Source organism: Talpa occidentalis, unplaced genomic scaffold (assembly GCF_014898055.3).
Source record: "Talpa occidentalis isolate TD23 unplaced genomic scaffold, MPIMG_talOcc4v2.1 talOcc4.8, whole genome shotgun sequence".
Lineage (NCBI taxonomy): Eukaryota > Metazoa > Chordata > Mammalia > Eulipotyphla > Talpidae > Talpa > Talpa occidentalis.
The window spans coordinates 50,858,690-50,872,184 of NW_023605194.1; the positions used below are offsets into that span (position 1 = coordinate 50,858,690).

General features: G+C 38.5%; 1 protein-coding gene across 1 annotated transcript in view; it reads right to left on the reverse strand.

The window, feature by feature from the left end:
* Positions 1 to 13,495, reverse strand: part of ARID5B (AT-rich interaction domain 5B) — a 180,013-nt gene that overhangs the window by 145,672 nt on the left and 20,846 nt on the right. The window contains exon 3 of the mRNA XM_037497967.2: positions 247 to 472. Coding sequence (XP_037353864.1) covers positions 247 to 472 — 226 coding nt within the window. The remainder of the gene's footprint in view (positions 1 to 246; positions 473 to 13,495) is intronic.

A 13,495-nucleotide genomic window follows, 5' to 3' on the forward strand; every position in this document is an offset into this window, starting at 1 on the left:
GCCCTTTGAGGTTAAAGAAGTTTATAGGTCTGTATGTATATATACACACATATATATAATATACAGTTAGATAATATATTTGAATTATATATGTGTTGATTACATACTGATTGTATATATACATATTTGGGCACACATATGTATATATACATGTATAAATAACAGGGTTTCCAGAAAAATCTGCCCAAAAAGGTAGATTACTGAATATGCCCACACATTACATTTAGAAGTATAAATTATATTTACCAAGGTCAGCCTTTTCCTTGAGAACATCTTTGAAGTTGAGTCCACTGTTCAGAGTTGACTGCCTGTACTTCAGCAGAGCTTCCTTTTGTCCATTTCTTCCCAAGGTCTCAGTTTTCACTGACTCAGCTTGGAGACCACATCTCCACTTAGAGAAATCAGAATGTACCCACTTGACGAGGTCTTCAAGCTTCACAATTACCTTTTCGGAAACAGCAATGACTTCATCCTATAAGATGAAGAAGAAAAAAACATTATTTGTGATTCTGAAGCAAATAATAAATTTTCAACAAAGCCCATTTAAAATACCATCTGAGTGATTTAACCTAACGCAAGCAGACAAAATAGGTTTTTCCGTGACAGAGAATCTTTAATAACTCACTTTATTTCAATGGTTTTACACTGCTGTTGTTTAGTTGAGGAATACTTTAAAGGATATATTTGTTAGATGATTAGAAAGTATCCAAAATTTCATCTGTAATTCTAATAGCCATTTTTAATACTAGTTGCCAAAATTCCCACTGCAGAACTGACCACTTGGACGAAAGCTAATTTTTAAGTGCAATTAATTGCAAAAGTAAAAAAGTGAGAGCTAGATGACTAATGGTTAGCCTGTCTCTATATAAATGGTCTAAGTAAATCTGGGATTCTTGGAACTCTGACTCACCCCAGAATTCCTATGTTTATGGTACATTTTCCCTTGGCTTATACACAAATATTGAATTTAACTTTTGTCCTAAAAATTAAATAAAACTGTGATGTAATCCCAAAAGAAATACTTCATAAATGTTATGTGCTTCCCACTGAAAGAAACTTACACATTCTCATGTTTCCTAAAAACTTTGTAAGTTGAGAAATGAACTGATTTTTTCTTTTAATACATACAGGGTAAGAGGCTAGAGGGCGAGTGAGGAGAAAGCCTTCGCACCTAAGCAAAGTAGTTGAAACTTCAGTTTCTCCTATGGATCATAAATTTGAATTTTAACTATTTCTAATTGCTTCCAGGAAACAACTTTTCTGACTCAGTATTAATCCAGCAAAATAGTTAAGAGATAATCTATACATGGAGCGAAGTAGGGCCTTAGTTACCCAAAGATATTTTGGACAAGGCTTAAGAAGATCATCTGACTGGGTTTTAAGTGAAATTATTTGAAGCATTTGACATTTCAACTTGAATTGACTTCTTTTATTTCTTTTACTTCACATTTCTGAAGAAAGTTTAGCTGTGAAAACCCCTAAGCTGACAAAATCTTAGAAATGTTTTTGACAAACAACAACAGGAAGACGTGTCTAGGCTATAAAACAAAAGGAATTCACAAATGATTTTGGCTAATTTTACTGTTAAACATGACTCCTCTTTTTCCTCCACCTACACACTCACTCACACACACACACACACACACACACACACATCACTGCACACACTACTCCAAAGCAAACAAAAAGGGGTTTATTAAGATAAGCTTCACACAATGAGAAGCCCGGGGTTTAGTTTTTTAAAATGTTTTAAAGTAGGATCTAAAATTTCACTTTTCCTCATCCAATTCCAAGCTGCTTCTGAGAAGAAAGTTTGTTAGGCAGTAATAAAATAACAAATACTCCATCAAAATGAAAAGTAAAACTTTCGTAATGGAATCCTTTCTCTTATCATGATTAAATATGAACTTGTACAATGTGGGAGACAAAGTGGAAACTGTTTTTATCATCTGCTCAAGAAAAAAATGCAATACTTTATAAACAATGGGGCATATTACAAAGTACCATTTCAGTGGATGATTTCACTCAGATTCACTACCCCATCCTCTTGAAATAAAAGATCTGTAGTTGTCACGCATTTTCTAGCTATTACATGGTGATTACTAAATGTCAGAATAAAAATTCAGGCCTGGGTATTGTTTCAAAGCATATGGGAACAGTTTCTAGATGGGGCACACTAGAAATCAAGTTTAGAATACACTGGAAAATAATTAAGTATCAAGGTATAAAAATCTCAACTTTAGCAAAGATGGAATTTGGCAAGAATTTTACCAAATATGGTTCCCTATGAGAGACAAGTCTGGAGATGAGTGTTATTTTTCAAATAGCTCTAACTATGATCAAATGATTATCATTTCAATTACCAGTTGCTTCAGATCTTTTCCAAGAAATGGCATGACGAGCTCTGGCTGGCTCACAATGCCCGCCAAACAAAGTTTATTAACCAAGAGAAAATACAATCCTTATGATGTCATTGATGAATAAACTCATCTTTCAAGATTTAATCTACAGATTCTGTCCTCCCTCCTTTTCTCTCTCTGTGAAGCAGATCTTCGAATATACACACATACATAAAAACAAATGCAGGAATTCACATAAACATGTATAAGCTATAAAAGCACATTCAGGTTAATTGTGAAACCACCAGTATATTTTACTGTGGATTCACAGAGAAACTGGCCCTGCAACATAGTCAAATGCCAGGATTTAGAAGGAAATCTGATAAGCGGAGGAGGGGGAAACAACAAGCCAACCCAAAAAACAAAACAGCCAACATATATATAGAAAATGTCTCAGGAAACATTACTCTGTGCACACAATGGCATAAATCACATGTTCATATTTACTATTCTGAGCAAGTGCTGACTAAAGTTCCTAATACTCACCGTTCTTGGGCAAGTTTCTATGTCTAAGAAAAGAATTCCAATAAGCTCATCTCATGATTACATTAGCTCTCTGCAAACTGAGAATGAGCACTGGATAAATATTGCTGATTTACTCTACTATAACACAAAAGGAACACAAAGTAGTACACTTTGTTATTCTATTAATGTACCTTGGCTTTTCAATTAACCTGGCTCCTAATCAATATTTATATAGGCTGTGTTGAGACACTTTTAAGTCCATAACCCCTTTCATCATTGTTCTGAGCTGCCTATTTCTATAAATTTGATTATGTTACTACCACTGTATAAAAACAGCTTAATCAACCATGGAAACGGCTAAGTTAGAGAAGATCACCCAGTTAAGAAGTTGTAAATCAGTCAGTCTATGTGTAAAACTGGGGAATTTTACACAAAATGTCCAGACTTCTCACTTCTCTTATAAAATAATTTAAAGGGATATTTGGCCAAAAAAAAAAAAAAGTCTTCTCCCTCTGCCCCCCCAAAACCGTTGAAACTGAGTAGCACTTGCTTTCTCTAGATAAAATGCAAGATCTCCAGTTTACCATTAACCCCACCACTCCCTATCGCCTTACATACAAGTCCACTTTTCCCTTTCCAGCCTGACCCTTTTGGCAGGCACCCAACACTGGAACTTGTGTAGCCTGATTTTATTCGCCTCCTTCATTTCAGTGATGAAGACAGTGAGGTTCAGTGGTATATTCTAGGGCCAGCTTCTGCAAGAACTTGGACAAGAATCCAGCTTTGCTATCTGCCAACATAGTACTCATCCTGTACTTCGGAGCCAGACTGCCTGGGTTCAAATCCCAGCCCTGCAATTTACTCACTGTGGAACACTATACAACTTATTTAGCCTGTGCTTCAATTTTTGTTATACATACTGAGCAGAAAAAACAAACAAACAAACCAAAGTTAATGATACTATTTACTTCTCACATAATTGCAAGGATTAAACAAATTAACAGAAATGAAGTGTTGTGTCAGTGGTAGTTATCATTACCTTTGCTCCTCTGCATTGGTGTTTTCCAAAGCCTGCCAAGCAGAGATCAGTTTAGGTGGCTCACGGGCAAACGTTTTTTTTAATATAAACCATTGGTTGCTTGTTTATTTTTGCGGTAACCTTTCATTTAAAGGAAAATGACACTGGTTTTCCATTTATAGGGAATATAGAAAATTTCCTCTATAAATAACTGCTAGCTAGGGCCTCACCGGTGGCACAGTGGTTGGGCGCTGGGTTGCGAAGCTGCCCGCAGCCTTTGCAGCGCTGGTTCGATCCCTGGCCGCTGGCCGAGGGTCCCACATGGCGAGCAGACCTCTCCTGCCGCAGCTGCTGCTCCCCTCAGCAGTGTACTTCGGTCCTTCTGCCTGCTCTGCTCCCCGCTCTGGCTCTGGTGAATTCTCTCACCCTCCCGCACTTCTGACTGTACCCAGTGCATGTATAAATAAATAAATAAATAAATCTTTAAAAAAATAAATAAATAACTGGGAGCTAAAAAAAATGGGTAAACTTGAACAAAACCATTAAGTAAACATAGGACATGTGGAAATGGCAAAAGAAAAAAAAATTTCAAGATGCTTTAAAATGACTGAAATTTATGACCGTGTGTTATTATATCAGTGGTTCTCAAAGTGTGGTCCAGGAATTCTGGGAGATCTCCAAGGCTATTCCAGGGTTCCAAAGAGTCAAAATAATGATCACAATACAAAAATATTATTTGCTTTTTTCATTCTAATTCTCTTTTCAGTGTATTAAGGGTTTTTCCAGACTAGATGACATATGGTACAACAGAGTACATACAAAAGCAGATATAAGAATCCAGCTGTCTCTATTAAGCTAGACCATAAAGAGGTTTATAAAAATGTAAAACAATGCTGCTGCTTTTACTAATTTTTTAAATATGCTTAATTTTCATAATATATATATATTTACACAATGGGTATATATTGCTATTTTTATTTTAAAAATCAACTTACACTAAAATTTCCTTTTTTGGTGTACAGTTCATGAGTTTTAACACATGGCAACTACTGATCATTTCTTGCTATAGTTTTGTTTTTTCCAAAACGTCATATAACTTGAACATACAGTATGCGATCTCTTGAGACTGCCTCTTTCAGTCAGCACAACACTTTGATATCCAGCCACACTGCTACATATATCAATATTTTTTCTTTTTTACAGCTGAATAGTATCCCTAGAATGGATGTATCATAAAGTTTGTTTATCTAGTCATTGAGGAATACTGGGTTGTTTCCAAATTTTGTGATAACAAACAAAGCTGTTATAAATATTCACATATAGATCTTTGTGTGAATGCACATTTTAAATTCTTTAGATAAGTATCTAGGGGGATAGAGTCATATGGTAAATGCATATTTAGCTTTGTAGAAACTGCCCCAACTGTTTTCCAGAGTTACTGCACCACTTTGCATTCCACCAGCAATGCAAGAGAGTTCCAGTTGTCTGTCATCTGTGCCAGCGCTTCATACTATCACTGTTAATTAATTTATTATTGTCATTTCACTATGTATGTAATGGTTTCTCATCATGTTTTTAATTTACATTTCCCTAATGACTAATGATATAGAACATCTTATCAGGTGCTAATTTGCCATCCGTATATCCTTTTTGGCCAAGTATGTGTTTAATTCTTTGGCTCATTTAAAAAATTGGGTTGGTTTGTTTTTCTAGGTTGAGTTTTGAGAGTTTTTTTTTTTTTAAGATTTATTTATTTATTTATTTATACAAGCACTGGGTACAGTCAGAAGCGCAGAAGGGTGAGATAATTCACCAGAGACAGAGTGGGGAGCAGAACAGCAGACTTGACGAAATACACTGTTAAGGGGAGCAGTGGGTGGCAGGAGAGGTCTGTGCGCCATGTGGGACCCTCACCGGTGGCCGGGGAGCAGCCGGGGATCTAACCGGTGCTGCAGAAGCTGCTGGCAGCTTCGCAACCCAGAACTCAACCACTGCGCCACCGGGGAGGCCCAGTTTTGAGAGTTCTTATCTCGTTTGGATACCAGTCTCTTTATCTCGTTTGGATACCAGTCTCTTCCAGATATGTGGTTTGAAATATTTTTGCCCATCCTATAGCTTGTCTTTTCATTCTTATTAACAGTGTCTCTCACACAGTGAAAGTCTGAAATTTTGAATAAGACCAATTGGTCAGTTTTCTTGTACACACTGTGGTTTTGCTGTTTTATCTCTGAGCTATCTGCTTCGTGAAGAATTGACCTTATGTTTTCTTCCAAAGGGCTTATAGTTCTACATACAGAGGTCTGAAACATTTTGACTTAAGTTTGTTTAAGGTATGAGAGCATTCATTTATTTTTGCATATATATTTACATTATTTTTTAAAGATTTATTTATTTATTTATTTATACAATAACTGGGGTACAAGCCAGATGTGCGGGAGGGAGAGAGGATGCACCAGAGACAGAGTGGGGAGCAGAACAGGTAGACAGACCGAAGGCACCGCTGAGGGGAGCAGTGGGCGAGACAGGAGAGGTCTGCTGCACCATGTGGGACCCTCGCTGGCTGGCCAGGATCGAACCAGCACTGCAAAGGCCGAGGACAGCTTCACAGCATTGTGCTTAACCGCTTGCGCCACCAGGGGAGGACTGAATTTACATTATTTTTAAATGAATTAACTATTTTAAATTATTTCTCAGTTTTAATTCCTAACATAGTAAATGTAAACAGATATAATCCATATAAACAAGAACTTGTTCGGGTCTTCAACAACGTTGAGAACCACATTACTTCCAAAAGTATAAGTTAACCTGTCCCCATTTAGTGAATGTTGTGGCTTTCTTTCTTTCTTTCTTTTTTTTAAATCTAACTCCCTAAAGGAGATGCAAAGAAGATTCATTGATACCTATCCATACAGTGGGGTTCAATACAGGGATGTACCCTGAGCTTAAGCAATCTAAATCTCTAATATTGCTCAGCCAGCATGGCTGCACTTTGTTGTAGAGGAAGACACTAGTTGTCTTCTAAGACTGTTCACTGTATAAAATTCTTGAAAAGATAGTTCAGAACAAAGGCAGTTAGTGGCTCCACTCACAAAACATGCAGAATTCTGAGGGACCCATGGACAATACCCACAGAGCAACCTAGCACCTGTACCTTTCTTAGCTTTGTTCAATTTCTCTTCTTCCTTATTCTGTCTCCTTACTGGAAAATTGTAGGAAACATGTATCTGTAACTACATCTGGGTCCAGGTATTCTTTCTCTGCATATCTTGAAGAAATCATTCTACAAGGGGATTCCAGTGTTCACTGCTAAGCCCACGACTACATTCTATAGTTTGATTCCAAAAACACATCTACACTCCAGTCCCTTGCCAATTTAGATACCTCGGAGTCAATTCAAGCTTAGTAAAATTGCATCATCCATTTGGTTCATGTGTTAAAAAATATCTTAGTTGACACAAGGGGAATTGAAATTTAACATTCCCAAACCATGGCGAACTTTCCACCGATATCTATTTTTTCCTTTCTTTTTAAATAATAACCTTCAAACTCACCAGGCACAGAACAAAGGCACTATTTCCCTACGTCTCCTACAACCAGGGGAAGCTGCATAATAAAGTTCCAACCAATGGGATGTGAATATTAGTAAGGTGCGCAACTTCCAGGTCATGGCCTGAAAGGGGATAGACAAGTCTTTGGACCATATAATGAAGGCAAAACCCTTGGAAGAAAAAGAGGAGTCTGCTCCTGAGATAGCCTCATGTAGAAGAGCTAACTTACTAGCCCTGAACCACCTCATGACTATGATACCAGAGAGATTTTGAACTCCCAACTTGCTTAAGCAACTTTAATACTGGATCTTTGTTATACACAACTGAAACTCTATCCTTACTAATATATCATTTTCCAGGAAAAAGAACATGAATGGACCCAATGACAGATTGCTGCTGAGGAGGGCTGTTTTCAGTTATAATAATCAAGTCCACAAGACAATAAATAACATCAATGTAATATTAGAAGGACTGGCAGGTAGGGTATACAATGAGAACTGGAAAACACAGCATATTCACTAAATCTTCCTGAACATCCATGATTTTTAAAATGTTCTTCGTTGAAACATGATAAATGTTGGGAATACAAACCACATCAATAGGTAATGTTAGCTAAATAAATTGTGAAACCAAAATATTAGCACAATTAGTTCCACAAGAGTGGGAAATTTTCATCAAGATGAAAACTAAAAATGAAGAAAAACTGTTGTATCAACATTTAGAAAGAAGAGCAGCAACCGCATCAGCTGGCACCCTAACCATTCTGGTCAGGTATGTGAGCCTGTGGGGCACACCAGGGGATCCTGGGAAGGTAAGTGTCACCATTGGGCCATTGGGCTGTGTTGACCACTTGCATTCAAGTCTCACCCAGACCTGCTGCAATTCAAGATATCTACCCTTCTGCCCAATTACTCTTCCTATTCCATATCAGTGTGTTCTGCTAATGGGACACTAACAGAGTGAGCACAGATTCTTCACTCTAGGGCCAGTCAGATGTGCAAGAATTGTAATGTGGGTCAGCAAGATGAAGCTTTCACTGGTCAATGGTGAAATGAGAAAAATGAAGACAGTGCAATTAAGATTTTATAAAGTTTAATTTGCAAGGATACCCTTGTATCAGTCAGGATTCCAACAGGATATAGATGGAAAATCATGACTAATGAAAATACAAGGAGGCTTTAACAAAGGGCCTGATGACAAATGTGATAATGGCATATCAAAGAGCCAGAAGAGGGGTAGTAGAGGGACCTGGGCTAGCAGCAGTTCTGCTATCACCACTCCTAGGCTAAAGGGCCAGAGGGACATCAGAGGATGCTACAGGATCAGAGCAGACCCTTCCACCAATGGCATTGACTCTTTTTTAGAGGGACTTCAACAACCCGGAGGTATCTCACAGGGAATAAATACTTATCTTCTCTCCCTTCCCTCTCTTCTTTGCCTGGCAGGGCACCTCTATGTCTGAATTCCATTGGTGACCACAGGGCTCAGGAACAATGTTAATCGTGCCACTCAGGGAGCAAAGAGAAAGGAGCCATGTTGAACTGGAAAGGCCAGGTACTTTGTTTCCAGTTCAGACTTTCTCCCACTTCCTTTCCTGGTATAACATCCTTTTTCTCTCTCTGATAGGAGAATGGCAATAGAAGGTAGAGGTTGCTTTTCATTGTGATTTTAGGCAGAATAAAATGATATTAATGCTAAGTTGATCCCTGCACTGACAATCACTGTTGTTATTGATTGTGACATGTTACATCTTTATTAGGTACCACTAGTTGAGGGTGAATTGTATGCTTCTGTCTTCCACAGCAAACACCTGGATTGCAACGACTTTTTAAAGGCAGGCACCCTTGTTAACTTCTCTTTTCCTTATGCTTCCCAAAAAGCCAGTCTCTGCTGGGACTAAAGCATGGAACAAATACTTATTTTAATGGAACACATCTCTGCATATTCCATGTTGGGAGAAACTGAGAGATAGCTGAGAAAGCCCAAGATTCCTAATTCTTTGTCTGGGAACTGTGCCCCTGTAGCTCTGGCTGGGCACCTCCAATGGGAAGTTGCACCAGAAAGCAACTAAGAATATCTGGGCTTCTAAGTCATTCTCCTCAGTCTCAAGATGCAGCCACAGAAAACTCTGAGATGCTTTACAAATACACTCATGTACAAATTTAACAAACGCTGTCCTATCTAATCCCTACAAGGACTCTCAAAGAAGGTGTTATCAGGCCCATTTCAGAGATGAAAAAACTTAAATAGAATCAGAAACTAGCTTGGTAGCAGCAAAACCTCTCTGGGAAAGTGGTTTCTTAATCTTTTCAGCAGAAACACGCCACCCTATGACCACCCAGGGAAAACAGAACCCTCCCCTACTTCTCACTAATTTCCTGGGGTGAGTGGGATTTAAAGTCATTTTTGCAACAAAAAGGATTTTAATTTTTTTTTTTTTTTTTAATAGAGGCATGTTTTATTTATTTATTTATTTATTTGTTTGTTTTGTTTATACATGCACTGGGTACAGTCAGAAGCGGGAGGGTGAGAGAATTCACCAGAGCCAGAGCGGGGAACAGTGCAGGCAGAAGGACCGAAGTACACTGCTGAGGGGAGCAGCGGGCGGCAGAAGAGGTCTGCGCGCCATGTGGGACCCTCCTCCGGTGGCCAGGGAGCAGCCGGGGATTGAGCCGGCGCCGCAGAGGCCGCAGGCAGCTCTGCAACCCAGCGCTCAACCGCTGCGCCACCGGGGAGGCCCAAGGATTTTAATTTTTAATTTGTTCTGTTTTTGTCCCCAAAGTAAGACTCTGGAAATCCCCATTCATGTGCTGGTTGAAAATGTGAAGCATTTTCTGTTGTCTGAGTGATGAAGATACCCTCTCAAATAGTGCTAAGGTTTCATTTGACTCCCTTAACGTGATGAAATGGATTTACCATGGAGGCTCATTAGTGTATTGGGTTCCAATTTCCCAAGCCTGTCCCTTTTCTTTCAACTTTTTCTCATTCCCCTCTCCAGACATTTAGGCAAAGTCTGTGGCTCAATTAATTTTGGAAATCCATCCTGGCACAATTAGAGGGACTAAGCAAATGGAAGAATGCTCTGAGGCGTGATTTGTCCAGTGTAACATGACCCTCCTTCATGGTAGAGCCTACAGCATTTGCGTATCAAATAAGTAATTCAAAAATCTTCAATATTTTATGTTTGTAAATACATTTTTAATACTCACTAATCTAAAATCTGTTAGACTGCATCCTGTTCCCCTGACCAGGAAGCCATCTCTACAGAAAGTCCCCCAAAGCATCCTCTCATTAATTCCCAGTTTCATTTCTTTCCTTGGGAACTTACCTACCATAATGACTTTTCTGTCCTCCCTAAAATTAAAGACAATTTACAGAGAACAAGGAAATATATCCCAGCATCATCAACATTTCCGTTCTAAACAGACAAGCACTTGATATGTACAGAAGATGCCTGAAGTCAGTGGTTGAATTTGTCCACCTTTCCTGTGGCCAATTAATAGGGTGTTAACGCCACAGTCTGTTTTTTAACTACTTTCAGGTTGCCACAATAAAAACGAGCTTGGCATCCATATACTTAGCTCTGGTCATTAGAACAAGCAAGAAAGAGATAAATGAGTCCAATTCCAGTGTTAAAGTTTGCTTGAGTTACCTATAAGAACATTCTGTAAAAGCGAAACCAATAGCGATAAAAACCAAACTCAACCTCCACCCAGCCCAGGTATTCTAATATACTGAAAGACTCCAAACCAATACTTTTATGTATCATTTCCCAGCTAGTCTGAGAAGCACTTTACCCTCTGCCCAGGTATAGAGTTCAGTAGGGCCTATTCCCATAAAAACCGTAAAAGAAAGAAGAAAGCCCTTTGCCTCTATGTATATGAAAAGCACGGTGGAAACCTTCTTAATTATTTAAGGTTATTGGTGATCTGACACAGAGTCTTGATATACTACTGTCATTAATGAGAAGAGCAGTCTTCACAGAGAATCACCAAAAGCCTTATGCCTATTGAAAATGCTTTAATGTAGAAACCAAGTAAATCTTCCTGCTTTGTGTAGCCTCTATTTAAACATAAACATATGATTTAGACATGCTCCCTCTTGTTAAACATTTTTTGCTCTGTTCACTTAGCACAGTTCACATTATTATCCTCACATGTACAATGGCAGTGGAATAATTTGAGACCCACAGCTTTATTTAATAATGTAATTATCCTATATTGGATTACTTAAAGAGGCTTTGTATTTTTAAGTTCTAGGTTTTCCTATACTGGTGATATGCTCTGCCGCGGTAAATGATTCAGGCTTCAATCAAAAGCCTTACACTCAGTTTGGAAAAATATTGAGTGTTTTTGAATATGCCAGGATTAACACAAGAGCCAATTTGCAACCACGGTTGGTGACCTTTCTAGTCCTGTTCAAAGACTGTGGTGTAGACGCCAACACAGAGAATAGACAACTACAACTATAATTGCCCGATTCCAACATTTTTTGTGACCTCAGGCAGGTTGTATAAGCCAGAGAATAAAGCCCAAGTTTTCCTTAAATAAACTTTCTGAAGGCAGAACTGAGCCTTGCATAGCTTTCCATATCTTCCAATATCCACTACATTCTTTAAGTGGAGCTTAAAGAATGAATGAATGTGTAAATGAATAAATGCTACAGGGCATTCTGATAAAACAGCTGCATAAGGAAATGCAGAAGTTATTCCTGCCACCTTTAAGAGAGCATTCACAAGCTGAGCTTCATCTATTACGTCTGTCAGGAAGAATTTTGTTTTCACTTTCCCCCAACTCAATTCAACCTGAGCCAATTTGTACTGAGTCTGCTCTCTGCCAGACGCCGGGCTGAATATCAGTCATGAAGAAATAAGGAAGAATAAGGCACAGACACTGCCCTGCAGAAATGCACAGTGCTTAGGACCTCCTGTTCCTTGCCTCGAAGATTGAGGTTATGTTCTTTCTAGTATTTTGTCAGAGAATTCATTCGCTCAGTGTTTCATTTTCATTCCCGCTCAGTGTTTTGAGCATCTACTTTGAGTCATGCTAGACATAGGAATAGCAGGGAGAACAGCCTCTAACGTAAGGATACTAGTCTAGTAAGAGGACATGTGAAGTAAACAACAGCCCTCAGCTAATGAAATAAATGTCATAAGTGATTTCATTCATTCAATGAATTTACTGAACACTATTTATTAGGCATTGGAGTTACAATCAAGTATAAAACAGACAGTAGTAAACTTCCTAGAGCCTAGATTTGTGTGGGATGAGTGGGTAGGGTTAAAAGAGGGTGGAGCAGAAGTGCCAAATAAAGGAAATTTTAGGCAAAAAAATCTAGAAGAAACAATAATGACAGACAAGGGGTGGAACTAGGGATGGTTTTTAATTTAGTGATCAGGCAAGCAACCAAGGTTAAGAGGGGAGGGGTATTTGGGGAAGAACACAGGACTCTGGATGTGCAGGGAAGGGAGAATCCAAAGGTGCTGGAAGGAACATGGTACATTGTCATATTCAAGGTTAAAACATACACAACACACCTCCTGCAGACATCTCATAGCTGATGCATGTTGAGCCTAGATTCTTCCAAGTTTTCAGTAGATTTAGCATATAACAGACACCATTAATCAATCTCCACTATTTCAAATTGACCAGATTGTGTTTAATGCCACTTGTTTTCCAAACTTTTAATGCCTCTCTATATACATTTTGAGCACTTTGTTGAAAATCAAGTTGTATCGCCCTGAAAAAGAAAGATAAGTTTTCCCATGAATCAGCCAGTTTCTAAAGAATTTAAAAGATGGAAGGTCATTTGCTTCCTGACATATGAACATGGCTGCAGGGTAGCTAGGAGATGATCGTGTTTTCTTGACATGTTCGTTGGAAGTACAAATTAAGAGAGCAATTCCTTTCACTTGGATGTTAACTTTTCTTCACATGGACATTTACCAACTTGATTTAATGCCCCTCCTTGACCATGAAATATCACTACTTTCTTATGCATTAATGACCCAGTTACAGGGTCCCTCTTACTCTTCTCTCTGCAGACTCATCATCATACAGGATCAC